This window comes from Geotrypetes seraphini, chromosome 3, assembly GCF_902459505.1.
Source record: "Geotrypetes seraphini chromosome 3, aGeoSer1.1, whole genome shotgun sequence".
In the NCBI taxonomy this organism is placed as follows: domain Eukaryota; kingdom Metazoa; phylum Chordata; class Amphibia; order Gymnophiona; family Dermophiidae; genus Geotrypetes; species Geotrypetes seraphini.
Genome location: NC_047086.1, coordinates 192,574,341 through 192,590,106, shown reverse-complemented (window position 1 = coordinate 192,590,106; position 15,766 = coordinate 192,574,341). Strand labels below are relative to the sequence as shown.

At 45.4% G+C, this 15,766-nt stretch overlaps 1 protein-coding gene across 2 annotated transcripts in view; it reads left to right on the top strand.

Moving 5' to 3' along the window:
* Positions 1-15,766, top strand: part of RAPGEF3 (Rap guanine nucleotide exchange factor 3) — a 213,606-nt gene that overhangs the window by 193,326 nt on the left and 4,514 nt on the right. Inside the window, exons 23-26 of one of the 2 annotated variants that reach the window (XM_033937142.1) lie at positions 8,147-8,197; positions 10,252-10,339; positions 10,546-10,610; positions 11,433-11,487. In XM_033937142.1, the coding sequence (XP_033793033.1) occupies positions 8,147-8,197; positions 10,252-10,339; positions 10,546-10,610; positions 11,433-11,487 (259 nt within the window). Of the gene's footprint in view, positions 1-8,146; positions 8,198-10,251; positions 10,340-10,545; positions 10,611-11,432; positions 11,488-15,766 lie in introns of those variants that run through there. The other variant, XR_004538757.1, reaches the window with a different exon arrangement.

Below are 15,766 nucleotides of genomic sequence, written 5' to 3'. Positions count from 1 at the left end.
GCAAACCGGTGCACTATTGCTCATTGGTCTCAAGAAACTCCATTGCAAATTCAAATAGAAAGTTGTGGCAGCTGAATCCTCAGCACCAAAGATATAAACAAGATGTAAGTCAGTCAAAATTGAAAAACTCACTTATCTTGAAATGAACATCTACTGTACTCGATTCCAAATCTGAATAACTTGAAAGCTGCAAGTCCCAATAAGGGCCCCCGTTTCACTTCATGCTACATCAAGGGAATCACAAGAATGATCCCTTGATGCGGCATGGGGCAAAACAGGGGCCCTTATTGAGACTTGCGGCATAAAATTTATTGAAATTTGGAAAGTGAGCACATATTCATTTCAAGATAAGTGACTTTTTCAATTCTGACTGATGGTAACAGCTTTTATCCCAGGACAAGCAGGCAGCATATTCTTAACGTATGGGTGACGTCACCGACGGAGCCCCGGTACGGACCTTTTTAACTAGAAAGTTCTAGTTGGCCGCACCGCGCATGCGCAAGTGCCTTCCCGCCCGACGGAGGAGTGCGTGGTCTCCAGTTTCTTCGTTTCCGCGGAGCGAAGAAGACGCATGTGCTTTTCAACGGCCGTTGAAAACTCTATTTTTGCCTTCCCGCTCGCGATTTTTTGATCCCTTTTTGTTCTATTTTTTGTCTTTCAACTTAAATTTCCTAAAAAAAAAAAAAAAAAACCCCTCGTGTCTTTTTTTCTTTGTTTTTTGCAGCCGGCCCCAGCGGGGCCTGTTGTAATCATCCAAGCCTCCGGGTTTGATTTTGCGGAGGCCGTGTTTCCCTTCATGCCCCCTCAACCGGGCTTCAAAAAGTGCCAGCGGTGTGCACGCCCGATCTCTCTAACTGACCCACACAACTGGTGCCTTCAGTGTTTGGGTCCAGAGCATCGGGCTGACACCTGCACCCGCTGTGCTACTCTAAAGAAACGCACACTTAAGAACCGGCAAATACAGCAAAATATTCTGTTCGGCACCGGTTCTACCATGGATCAGGCCCCGACGTCGACGGCACCGCCAAAATCGGCACCGACCACATCGACACCGCCTGATCCTCCTTCGGGGTCGATAGCGCCAGGTAAGCCGGCTAAGAAGCCTTCCACTTCCCTTGAGCGCCCTCCAGTTACAGCGGTGACCCCGGTCCTTCCGGCGTCCCACCGATCCCGAAAACGCTCCGCTCCGATCTCGGTGAGTGCCTCGTCATCGGCCTCCTCATCGCCGGAGCGTCGAGCAGCACCTATGGTACCGAAGAAATCTAAAACGGTACCGGTGCCCCCATTGGAGGACCGCATCTCGGCCATCCTCCAGGACAAACTCCAGGAGCAGCTACAACAGCAACTCCAACAGCTCCTTCCGACCCTACTGGCACCGCTCCTTCCGGTACCGGTCCGGCCCGAGCCTCGCACCACTCCACCGGTGTCCACCCCCTCGGTACCGATGGACACTTCCATGCCGGTCTTATCTGCCCAGCCTGTACTTCAGACTTGCGCTGCAGAGGATCCCTCTCGGCCCCAAGATCGACGCCGGTCGTCTCAGGACCGGGATCGGCACCATTCCTCCCGGGACAGGGATCGACGCCGGTCTTCATCTCCCGGCACCGTATCCATGCGATCTGGCAAGTCCCTTTCTAAAACCCGCCACACTGAGCCGGCTATCAGGGACCCAGACTTATGGGAGCAATCCCCACTCGGTACCGAGGAGGATGCCTCTTCTACAGATGAGGAACCCTCCATGGCTGAATCCACCTCCAAGCCCGAGCAATCCTCCTTCACGAAATTCCTTCGGGAGATGTCTGCGGCTCTCTCCATACCACTTGAGTCCGACTCGAAGAAGTCCCAGGCCTTTTTAGAAGCCTTGGACTTCGACCAACCTCCCAAGGAATTTCTCAAACTGCCCGTACATGATATCCTACGGGAAACATTTTATAAAAATTTGGAAAATCCCCTTACTGTTCCAGGTGCCCCTAGAAAACTGGACAGTTTATACCGGGTCATCCCTATTCCGGGATTTGATAAACCCCAATTACCCCATGAGAGCCTCCTCGTAGAGTCCACTCTCAAAAAATCTCAGGGTTCCAGTGTTTATGCCTCCACCCCTCCTGGCAGAGAGGGGAAAACAATGGACAAATTTGGAAAGCGCCTGTACCAGAATGCCATGCTGGCTAACAGGGCCAACAATTACACCTTTCATTTTTCATTTTATATGAAACACCTGGTCCAACAACTTTCTGCTCTGCAAAAATATGTACCTGAGCGTAAGGTCCCGCTCTTCCAGCAACAGATTTCCACCCTCCTTCAGCTCAGAAAATTCATGGTGCGCTCGATTTATGATTCCTTCGAGCTCACTTCCCGAGCTTCTGCACTGGCGGTAGCCATGCGACGCCTTGCCTGGCTGAGGGTGTCTGATCTTGATGTGAACCACCAAGACCGTCTCGCCAACGCACCCTGCCTTGGTGACGAACTTTTTGGGGAGTCTCTAGATACCACAACACAAAAACTTTCGGCTCATGAGACCAGATGGGACACCCTCATTAAGCCTAAAAAGAAGACTCCGCCTGCGCGACCATACAGACCTCAGTCTTCTTACCAACGTCGCTTCTCTGCTAGGCCGCTTAATCCTCCTCAACAGCAATCCCGTCGGCCTCGCCAACAACAGCACACTCAGGCTCGCTCTCAGTCTCACCAGGCGACCAAGCCTCTCCCTCAGACTAAGCCTCCTCAGCCCTTTTGACTCCTTTCTCCAGGGCATAGCCAGTCTCCAACCGTCGATGCCTCTTCCTCAACCTATCGGAGGCCGCCTCACCATCTTTCTCCAACGCTGGGAGGCCATCACATCAGACCTGTGGGTTCTCAACATCATCCGTCACGGATACTCACTAAGGTTCCAGACTCTTCCTGTAGACCATCCTCCCGTAGAGTCTGCTTCTCACTCCTCCCAAACTCCACTCCTCCTCAGGGAGGTCCAATCCCTCCTCCTCCTCAATGCCATCGAAGAAGTTCCTCCAGACCAAAGAGGTCAGGGATTTTACTCCCGCTACTTCCTGGTACCCAAGAAAACGGGAGATCTTCGTCCCATCCTAGACCTCAGGAACCTCAACAAGTGTTTGGTCAAGGAAAAGTTCAGAATGCTCTCCCTTGCCACGCTTTATCCTCTTCTATCTCAACACGACTGGCTATGTTCCCTGGACCTCAAGGAGGCCTACACTCACATTCCAATACATCAGGCTTCACGTCGCTACCTCCGATTCCAGATACAGAATCACCACTATCAGTACAAGGTACTGCCCTTTGGTCTCGTATCATCACCCAGGGTGTTCACCAAATGCCTGATTGTGGTAGCGGCCTGTCTCAGGTCCCACAACCTACAAGTGTTCCCCTACTTGGACGATTGGTTGGTAAAAGCAACTACATCTCCACTTGTGCTGCAAGCCACTCATCACACCATCTCTTTCCTCCATCTCTTGGGGTTCGAGATCAATTATCCCAAGTCACATCTGCTTCCCACGCAGCGCCTTCAATTCATCGGAGCAGTTCTCGATACCAATCAGATGAGGGCGTTCCTTCCTGCCGACCGGCACCGGACCCTGCTTCACCTCTGTCGGCAGGTGCTCCTTCATCCATCCATCCCTGCTCACCAGATGATGGTCCTTCTGGGCCACATGGCTTCGACAGTCCATGTGATTCCTCTGGCGCGACTCCACCTCAGGATACCTCAATGGACCCTTGCCAACCAATGGTCACAGACCACGGATCTTCTTTCTCATCCCATCTCTGTGACATCGTCTCTTCATCAATCTCTTCAATGGTGGTTGAACTCCTCAAATCTTTCCAGGGGCCTCCTCTTTCATCCACCTCCTCATTCCATGATCATCACCACAGATGCCTCCCCCTATGCATGGGGGGCTCACATAGGAGATCTCCGCACCCAGGGACTCTGGACCCCTCAGGAGCGTCAACATCACATCAATTTCCTGGAGCTCAGAGCCATGTTTTATGCTCTCAAAGCCTTCCAGCACCTTCTCTACCCTCAGGTTCTTCTCCTGTGCACGGACAACCAAGTCGCCATGTACTACATAAACAAGCAAGGCGGCACCGGATCTCGTCTCCTGGGTCAGGAGGCACTTCGTATCTGGACCTGGGCCACGGCCCACAATCTTTACCTCAAGGCTGTCTATATCCAGGGCGAACAGAACTCCCTGGCCGACCATCTCAGCCGCATCCTTCAACCTCACGAGTGGACCCTGGACCCTCCCACTCTCCACTCCATCTTTGCTCGCTGGGGCACCCCGCAGGTGGACCTCTTTGCAGCTCCTCACAACCACCAGCTGCCCCAGTTCTGTTCCAGACTCTTCTCTCCGCATCGTCTGGCCCCGGATGCATTCCTGCTCGACTGGACGGATCGGTTCCTCTATGCCTTTCCTCCACTTCCTCTGATGTTGCGGACCTTGTTCAAACTCCGCAAGGACAGGGCCACCATGATTCTCATCGCCCCTCGGTGGCCCCGACAGCACTGGTTCTCCCTCCTGCTTCAGCTCAGCTCCAGGGAGCCCATTCCTCTTCCTGTGTTTCCTACTCTGCTTACGCAGCGGCATCAGTCTCTACTGCATCCCAATCTGTCTTCCCTCCACCTGACAGCTTGGTTTCTCTCGGGCTGACCTCTCCAGAGAACCTGTCTCAGCCTGTCCGTCACATTTTGGATGCCTCCAGGAAACCCACCACACTCCAATGTTACCATCAGAAGTGGACCCGGTTTTCCTCTTGGTGCCTCCTGCATCATCACAATCCCACCTCATTGGCGGTGGAGACCGTACTGGACTATTTGCTCTCTCTGTCCAATGCTGGTCTCAAGTCTACCTCAATCAGAGTCCACCTCAGTGCCATCACTGCTTTTCATGAGCCTATCCTCGGAAAACCTCTCACGGCTCATCCCCTGGTTTCCCGGTTCATGCGAGGCCTCTTCAATATCAAACCACCTCTACAGCCCCCTCCGGTCGTCTGGGACCTCAATGTGGTTTTGTCAGCCCTCATGAAACCTCCCTTTGAGCCTCTTGCCACTACTTCGCTCAAACTTCTCACATGGAAGGTGCTTTTCCTCATTGCCATCACCTCTGCCAGGAGGGTCAGTGAGCTGCATGCACTGGTCGCCGATCCACCGTTCACTGTTTTTCACCATGACAAGGTGGTTCTGCGTACCCATCCTAAATTCCTCCCCAAGGTGGTTTCAGCCTTTCACCTCAACCAGTCCATTGTGCTGCCTGTCTTCTTTCCAAAACCCCATTCTCATCCTGGGGAACAGGCGTTACACACGCTGGATTGTAAGCGTGCCCTTGCATACTACCTTGACCGTACCAGGGCTCACTGCTCCTCTTCTCAGCTTTTTCTGACCTTCGATCCCAACCGTCTGGGTCGTCCTGTTTCTAAACGAACGCTGTCCAATTGGCTTGCTGCCTGTATTGCGTTTTGTTATGCTCGGGCCGGCCTGTCACTGGAAGGAGCTGTCACGGCCCACAGGGTCAGAGCTATGGCTGCTTCTGTGGCTTTCCTCCGTTCCACGCCTATTGAGGAAATCTGCAAGGCGGCCACTTGGTCTTCAGTTCACACATTCACTACTCACTACTGTCTGGATACCTTCTCCAGACGGGATGGACACTTCGGCCAATCTGTGTTACAGAATTTATTTTCCTAATGGCCAACCATCCCTCCTCCCTCTCTGTTAGCTTGGAGGTCACCCATACGTTAAGAATATGCTGCCTGCTTGTCCTGGGATAAAGCACAGTTACTTACCGTAACAGGTGTTATCCAGGGACAGCAGGCAGATATTCTTACAACCCACCCACCTCCCCGGGTTGGCTTCTTAGCTGGCTTATCTTAACTGGAGACCACGCACTCCTCCGTCGGGCGGGAAGGCACTCGCGCATGCGCGGTGCGGCCAACTAGAACTTTCTAGTTAAAAAGGTCCGTACCGGGGCTCCGTCGGTGACGTCACCCATACGTTAAGAATATCTGCCTGCTGTCCCTGGATAACACCTGTTACGGTAAGTAACTGTGCTATTTATGTTCATTTAAAACATATTGAAATGTCTTTGGTGCTGAAGATGCAGCTGCCACAACTTTCTATCTGAATTTGCAATGGAGTGTTTTGAGACCAATGATTGATACGGTTGATTGCCATTGTATATCCCAACCCAACATCCAACACTCTCTATACCTTTAGTACTCTCTAATATTCTTCTATTTACCTAATGTTATCTAAAACCACATAATTCACCCCATTCTTATCTCCTAAAGACTTCTACTTCCAGTTGGTAACTCTTTACCCAATTTTTTTTTTTTTATTACCTTAAAAATTTTATATCATCGCTTATTCTATTCTTTCAAATTTTGAATGTAATTCTTGTTTTTAGTTTGAATGTAATCCGCCTTGAACCGCAAGGTAATGGCGGAATAGAAATCACTAATGGAATGGAATGTATATCTGAAGTCTTTTTCTCCACATTTTTTTTGTTATTGCTGAGTGATCTTTGAAGGCTGGATTAGAATGCTTGATTTCACTGTTATCTTCGCTTTGGTTATTGTGTGTTAACATTTCATATTCTAGCTTCCCCATTTTGCAACTACACTTAAAGATACCTCATTCTGAACCACACATTCCAGAGCAATCACTGGCTGTTCCTGAGATTCTAGGATACAAGATGCTCTATTTCCTTTTTAAATATTAGCCCCAGCAGCTGGCTTCTACCCTGGTCATGTAGAGTCCATCTTTTGGAATATCAAAGGCGCACTGTAGGCCTCATAGTTAAAGAATTTGCCCGACTGTGAGAACTATGCTTCCAAATTGGCCTCTTAGAAAATTTACTAGGGCTGAGTGCCTAAATTTATAATCTAATCTAATCTTCATTTTATATACCGAATCTACTCCCTAAGGAGCTCGACTCGGTTTACAGTTTGTTAAAAAAATGAAAAATAACAAGTAAAAACTGTGGGATAAAAACAGAAATTGGTTAGATTAGAAATATGGATGGGAAAAGTTAGAAAAAAGTATGTTGAATTGCTTAAAATTACTATACGACAGTTAAAATCAAATTAACTATTGTGAAAACAATACTCAAACTTTCCCTAAATGCCGGAATTTGGGAGCATAAAATGTGAGCGGCAACAGGGGGAGATTTTTTTCACTAGGCTCATAAATCTAGGCAGTGACTAGCAGGCTTAATTTTATAAGCATGGCTTTGAAGATACTGTATTAAGGTGGATTTTCAGCTAAAAATGTAGGAATCCTTTTACTAAAGCTTAGCATGCACTAACAGAATTAGTGTGTGCTAAATGCTAAGAAGCCCAGTTCATATCTGTGAACGTCTTAGCACTTTGCATACACTAAATCGGACAGCACATGCTAAGCTTTAGTAAAAGAGCCCCTAAGGCTCCTGAATTTAGCTGAAAATAGGACACAAATTTAGGAGCTCAGGCTTTTTGGAAATCAGGCCTTGTGGATGTGCAGTGGGCATGTGGGCAGTGGCCTAGCGAGGGTGAGAGGCACCCGGGGCGGTGGTGCCCCTCCCCCGCCCTCTTCTCCACCCAACCTCCACACGCTCCTTTCCCGCCCTCTCCTGCCACATGCTGCTTCCCTTCCCCCGTACATCTGTAACGTTCCTGGCACGAGCAGCAACCCCCAAGCTGCTGTCACGCCAGCATCGGCTCTTCCTCTGACTTTACTTCCTAGGCATGGGTCCAGGAAGTGATGTCAGAGGAAGAGCTGATGCTGGCACAACTGCAGGTTGGGAGTTGCTGCTTGTACCAGGAACGTTACAGAGGTACGGGGGACGGGAAGCGGTGCGTACGTGCAGCAGTGGGGGAGTAGGTGCCTGTGCCCTAACCAAGACTGCGCTTGGAGCGGACTGCACCCCTCCCTTCCCCTTACTATGCCACTGACCATGGGATGCCTCAGAGCAGGGTTGAAATGCACTTGCAGAGCTGTAGGGATAGGGTCTCAATACTTAAATAGTAGGAGACGCCGCAGTGTAGGACTGGGGTATGCTGGCAAAGCTAAGTGCAGTGCACATTTTTATTGCAAATTTTGTGCAGGTATCCTTGAGGCCAACTTTGAAAGGTGTTTCTTTCTGTTCTTTCCTTGACATACCAGCAACTACCTCATAAGAGCCGGAAGCTGTACTCCAGCTTTGAGAGCCTCATGGTGAGTTCCTTTGTATCTGATCTTCATTGTGAATTTATGTTAGAATTTTAAAGGCATTTTCATACAAATGAACATCCTTGCAGAAAAAGAGCAATAAAATTGTATGGAATTCTACAAACTCAAAATCAAAGGTGACCCCCATGGAAATCACATAAGTTGCCTACCACTACTTATCATTTCTATAGTGCTGCTAGACTACACAGCGCTGTACATTAAGACATTCAAGAGACGGTCCCTGCTTAGTAGAGCTTACAATCTAATCAAACAAATAGGCTCTAAGACTATAATTATATTTAAGTTTTCAAGTCCTTTGATATATTTGTTATTTGCCCATTTTCTAAAAGAAGTTCTTGACCTGCTTCTCCCACATTTACACAGTGAGGGCTATCAATTTACATCTGGCTGTGTCCCTTGTGAATGTAAACAGGGTCATCCTCTCTTGAAGGATCATATAGAAGTTCTTTCCTTAATTTCTAACTTCCATTTCATCTGACTCTCTAGGGAAGGGGACTTGTATCCTGTTATTTCCTTCTGCTTTTCTCAGGTGTTATGGTGGTGTTTTTTTAATAGCTCCACACAGCTGACACAAATTAGCAAGTGGAGAAGCTCAAAAAACTCAAACACCAATCAGAAGTCGCCTAAAATATGTAGGACACCAGTCCATGAACTACAAATATCTCACACAGTGAATTCAAATATAAATTTTAAAATGTTTAGAAACAAAGAAAAAGCCTCAGAATTCAGTTTGTAGCAATAGACTTTTGCTCTCAGACTAAAAAGGGGTAAATAAAGTCATTAGCTGAAAAAAACCTCCTTCCATACTTTAAAAGAATTCCATTTCACACAACGACCGTGTTAATCCATTAATCTGTGGCAAGTTCACTTGTCTGCAAGAGTTTGGGCCCACCGACAGGTGGCCAGCATTTTGCTTAGTGCCGTACCGTACCATAAAGTTTGTTATATCCCGCAATTTTCTGCTAGGAATCACTGCAGTTTACAATTTAGATATAAGGACATATGGTTGAAATTACAGCAAAATTTTAAGATCTTACCCCCCCCCCCCCCTTAACAAAACCATAGCACGTTTTTAGCACCAGCTATGGTGGTAACAGCTCCAAAGCTCATAGAATTCCTGAGCATCGGAGCTGTTACTGCCGCAGCTGGCACTAAAAACCACGCTATTGTTTTGTACAAGGAAGTTAGATAGGTAGCTTCAAGGGATTATAGAGAGGAAAAAATATGTCTGCCGTATTTTCCCACAACTGTAGTAAGAGGTCCAGGGGCAGGCTATTCCAGACTTTGGGTCCTTGATATTCAAAGGAAGACTCAAATAGCTTTTTCCGTTGAACTACTGCAGTTGGAGTGAAGGGAATTCCAGTTTAAGGCACTGTGTTGTTCTAGAGTTGTGAAAGGAATGCATGAACTTAATATCTGATTTTAGTCTGTTGTTCTTCCCTCCATATATTGCCTTGTAAACCATGCAAGCAATCTTAAATTGAACTCTTTTTTTTTTCCATTGGTAGCCAGTGTAGATCTGCTAGTAATGAACTAGTGTTTTCAACTCGGCTTAGTGCTGCATCAGAGAAAAAGGACCACAACCATTTCATCGGCACACAAAAAATAACATGCTTACTAGCATCACAAGACATTTAAAAAACTGAAATTTTAATTCATCGTGTGATATTTGTACTTCGTGGACTGGTGACCTACATTTTTTTAGGAGAAATTTGATTGGGGTTTGGGTGATTTTTAATAGCCTCTATTGTTTGCAATGTACAAGGGGCCACTGAAAAGTTCTCAGCCCAACCAAAAAGAGAATGATGTGGAGCCATGAAACTTACAAGTTATTCCAATAGCAAAGCAGCTTTTATAGTGCTTGTTGACATCACAATATCAGCTTTAACACCAACTGATGACATCACAATGTGCTGTTAAATCTCTCCATTTGACAAATACTTTTCATAGACTTAGTTCCATCCATTAAACACAACAAAGACATTACAATTCATGTGATCATTATTCTGTTAATCTCAGATGTTTCTCCTCTCCTTTAGGACCCATCCTGGAATCACCGAGCCTACAGGCTGGCCGTTGCCAAGTTGAGTCCTCCATTCATCCCCTTTATTCCGCTGCTTCTGAAAGGTATGATGTCCCACAGCCTCTCCACCTAGGACACTTTCACATGTCATATATACTGCTAAAGCAAGACTATATCAAAGTGGTTTACAATGAAAATAAAAGAGAAAGGGACAGAGAAGGAACACTTTAAAGCAAACTCATTTGAAATAGTGGCGCTGTCTTTATCAAGTGCTCAGATGGATATTTACTGACAGAGATTTCCCCTGCAGACATGACTTTCATCCATGAGGGAAATAGGACAGTTGTGGATCACCTCATCAACTTTGAGAAGATGGTAAGTAGGGGGAGAAAAGAGAAAATGTACAAGCAATGATGTCTGAAGCGTCCTGTGTTTTTGGGCTTCCAACTTAACCAGGGCCTATGGTGCCATAATCCTTGAGTTTCTCCCTAGTCTTAGTCCCTTCCCATCTGCTTTTGCCATTTGAATGACTAGGAGTTAAAGATTTTGACTCCGTATGAAATCTGGCATATAAACATTACATTACATTTATTGACTTCTATTCCGCCTTAACCTTTCAGTTCTAGGTAGATTACAATAAGAGGTGTCTGGACATTTCCAGGGAATTACATTTCAAAGCTTATTATTAGACAAACATTGGATTAGCATTGCAGGACATATTTCCTAAATAACATCATTTTGGTTTCTTTCCGGAAGATTCTATAATCTGATATGGCACCTAAGATTCTGATGACATCTTTATCTAGTTTTGCTGCTTCGAATGACAGTAGGCCTTCTAATGTTTTTAGCCTTTTTTTTTGATTGAGGGGTAAGTAAAGGGATTCATGTTTCTCCTTTATGCTTCTTTCAATGCAAGTCTATTGTTCAGGTAAATTGGGGCATAAATCTATAGTGCTTTAAACATCAAGCAATAGAATTTGAATAAGATTCAGCCTTTCACTGGGAGCCAGTGTGTTTTTAGGTAGGTTGGTGTTATGTGGTCAAGTGTGGCCAGTAAGTGTCACCATTGCAGGACAGCAGAAACTGCCTTTTGGAAGTTGAGACTATTGTAGTATTTTAAACGATGAACCAGTATAGTAACAGGAAATATAGGTTATTACATGCAACTCCTCTAACCATGTCCTTATATTCTTCTAGCGGATGATGGCAAAGACCGGACAGATGCTTCATCGCTGCAGGAGTCAGAGCTATGGTAAGGTTTTGTATTCGTAAGGCATATGAAGTCACTGTACACAACTGAGGTTAATTCTAAGAATATAAGAAGTTCCATATTGGGCCAGGCCAAAGTTCTAGCAAGTCCAGTACACTGTTGCCGACAGTAACCAGTCCAAACCATACATAGCAAACTGGATAAGTAGCACTGACTGGTTAATACCTGGATTTCAATGACATATAACCAAATCCAGCTGCTGAAAATCTGGGCAGACTGTTAATGCTGGGACAGTCCAGGAGCAGAGCTGGGAGTAAACTGGGCATTGCTGGTATTCAGTGGCACCGTCTGGATAACCATTAGGTTAACTTGCTGTCCTAAGTTAACTGGCTACCTATCCAGGTACTGCCATTGAATAGCGGCAGTTCCTGGGTAACTAACGACGGCCACCTTTATTTATTTTAAAAATTTCTATACTGTTTACAACTATCTGATATTTAGTGTTGGTACCCAGACAGGGCCTGACATTTGAATATTACATTATATTAGTGTTTATGGATCGCTAAAATGCCTCAGAAGGAGTTCAATGTGATTTACAATTTAGAAGAGCCTGGCCATATCCAGAGATTCTTCTTATCACAATGCCAAAGGAGACTTTTTATAATCCCCAAATTAATACAAATATAATGTTGATTATTAAAGTGAAGTGCTCAGACCACCAGCTTACATGCTAAATCATAAACAAGCACAGGCCAGTGAAGGGACCATCATCACACTTCTCAGTCCCCAATGCACCAAGATGAATTATTTAAAGTAAATTAATTCTTACTCTACTCCAAACTTTCACTCGTTACTTATCTTATGTCATCTTGGTGTGCTCATGTTCTCTATATAGCGCCCGTGCTTGATTAAATTGTCCAGGAATTACATTATTTCATTAGAAATCATAACACAGATAACTTGGTTTGTATTTATGTAGGCGTATGGTTATGGCATATGGTTTGGAGAGAAGATGTGCCAGATATTCAGATATAGCCAAATTGATCTAATAGTGGACAGCATTCAACAAAATGCTGACTACTACTACTGAATAATAATCCCAAAGTATTTGAGGTTTTGCTTCTCTCGCAAGTTTTTTTTTTTTAAAATTCTCTTTGGCCTGCATTATTAAATCATGACATAACTTACCAGAGCTTATGCTCTTTCTGATTTTCTTCATTTAGATACATGTTCCAACATCCTTTTGGCTATAATAGCCTCTTTCATCTTGTGATAGTGTGAGCGAGGGTTGGGGTGGGCCTATGATCACACAGTCAAACATAGTCATAAAGGTAAAGCAAAACTCTTCATTAACTCAAAAGGTTAAGGCCTGCTCCTTCACAGATTTAGAATTGAAGGATTACAGTCTCTTTAGGTTCAAAGAAGTCTGAATTTGGGCCTGTGGCTGACAGGCCCCACACCTAAATTATAGTCTCTCTCAGGTGCTCCAGGTAAACCACACTTTCTCTCTGACCAGTACTAAATCAAGAATTGGTTTACTTCAGCCAAGTTATAGTAGTTACACATAACTGTGGAAGGCACACGCTGGGGACCCACATCTTCCTTCCCTGGGCCTCCTTAACCCAACTCTGGATAGTCATAGAACCTCCATTTAGAGAATGACACAGGAATAAAATTTATTCCCATCCCTGCAAACTCTGTCTGATCTCATCCACACAAGCCTTGAATAGTTATGATTTTATTATATTGAAATAATTTTATTAAAATATAAAAAGAAACAATATTCTGTACAACTGTCATTTTATAAATCACAAAAATAGGAAAAGGATCAACAAAACCCATCTCCCCTCACAATATCCCCTCCACTATCAGGAAAACTGAATGGTACATAGAAAATTCATCCTAACAGAATACCTCGGTCATACACACAGAGCACAAATGCCAAATCTATAATAGCTGACCAAAAATGATAAATATAAACCAAACTCCCAAGAAGACACACCTTCCATGTAGTACAATATCAAAGAAATAGAAAGATCTATTTCCTCCTATACTATGCAAAATTTAAAGATCACACATGCCAGGGATGGTATTAGGGCTGGAAGCTGAAGATGGCATGGGCTAGTAGTGGACTTTGGGGTCCCCTCCCAAGTTTCTGACCTGGGCCCTACACATGTCTAACACCAGCACTGGCAGGATAAATATTTCAGTTCTTATATTTTCTAATCACAAAATAGAAAATAAAATTATTTTTTCTACCTTTTGTTGTCTGGTCATTTTATTTTTCAAGTCATGTTGGTCCCAGTCTTTGGTTTCTGTTTCCCTCTGTCTTCTCTTAACTCACTCACCAGGGTCTCCTGCTCATTTGCCATTTCTTCTTCTCTTTGCTCACCATCCATCTTCCATCTTTCTAGGGGATGCAATAAACTTACCGAGCATCTAACGATCATCGCTAAACCGGTTTGACTGGTTTTGCAATCGATCAGATTAACCGACCCGATGCACAAAACTGCTGACTGTGTGTTTCTCTGAGCAATCGCTCATTCTCTGATCCAGTCATGTAAATTACCCTATTAATATTAAAATTCCATGCAAACTAGCCTACCAATTAATGCCCTAAAATCCCAACACAAAAACGTGATCACTCCTACCGACCCGAAATAGCTGACTGGTGCAGACCTGGTGGTAGACAAATCTGCCTGGGGTGTTTGAGGTTTTTTTTCAGTTTTTTTAACGGCACAGATTGTGCGTGTGTTATACATGTACAATCTGCCCCATAAAAAAAGAAAAAAGCCCCCCCGTGCGCTGATGGCCCTCCCCAATGAGCCCCCCATAAACCAGCACCATGAATGGTCACATGACCCTTCCAATGCAGCGAAAATGGCCAAATACCCCCACACCATGTGTACTGGCCAAATACCCCCACGTCATGGCCCCTTCCAGTCCTGGCCCCCCCCCCCCCATTGCCACCAACTCCTCCGAACCAATCCCCTCTCATTCCTCAAAAATTGGCAGGAGGGATGCCCACTCCCTCCTGCCATGCCCCCCCCCTGCGCCAGGCACCCCTGAGCCATTGCCCCCACGAACCCAAAAAAATGGCAGGAAGGATGCCCACTCCCCCAGCCAAGACGCCAAAACCACCCCGACCCTATCCAATACCTTTTTGAAAAGTTGGAAGCAGGAAGCCCTCTCTGAGGCTCCTGTTTCAGGCCCGCCAGTCCAGAGAAGAGCGACTAAGATGATTAAGGGGTTGGAGGAGCTGCCGTGCAGTGAAAGATTAGAGAAACTGGGCCTCTTCTCTCTCGAACAGAGGAGATTGAGAGGGGACATGATCGAAACATTCAAGGTATTGAAGGGAATAGACTTAGTAGATAAAAACAGGTTGTTCACCCTCTCCAAGGTAGGGAGAACGAGAGGGCACTCTCTAAAGTTGAAAGGGAATAGATTCCTTACAAACGTAAGGAAGTTCTTCTTCACCCAGAGAGTGGTGGATAACTGGAACGCTCTTCCGGAATCTGTCATAGGGGAAAACACCCTCCAGGGATTCAAGACAAAGTTAGACAAGTTCCTGCTGAACAAGAGCGTACGCTGATAGGGCTAGTCTTAGTTAGGGCGTTGGTCTTTGACCAGAGGGCTGCCGCGTGAGCGGACTGCTGGGCATGATGGACCACTGGTCTGACCCAGTAGCGGCAATTCTTATGTTCTTCTTAGATTAAAATTATAAAATAAAAGGTTTGTTCTAGCAACCAAGTATATTAACTGTTAATCCTTTCTGTAATGTAAGCCCGACTGTCTCTTAGGAAAGTGAAAGTTCAAATGCATCGTGATGCCATCCATGATTGTTAAAGTTGCCCTGCATTAGGCAAAATCTTTATGAGTAGTCTGAAAGAAAGGAATGAAAAAGAGTCACATGGGGAGAAATTCAGTAAGAAAAGTGTTAACATTTAGATGCCAAGAACACACACACCAATGAACACACATATGCCATCCCCAACCTTATATGTCATATCTGTCTGTCCAAATTAGATTGTAAGCTCTTCCGAGCAGGGACCGTCTATAAATGTCAAAATGTACAGTGCTGCTTACGCCTTTCAGTGCTATATAAGTGATAAGTAGTAGTAGTAATGTTCCGGCAGCATGCTATTCTCTAAAATGGCGCCTAAATACAATAGCATATAGTTCAAAGGTGGGGGGTGGAGATAGCTCACACATAAATTAGAGAATAGTATATTGTACACACATTTTGTAGTAATCTAAACATGAGCAGTTTCACAGGCTTTATGGCTGGTGTAAGAGGTCATACCTAAAATATACATGCATA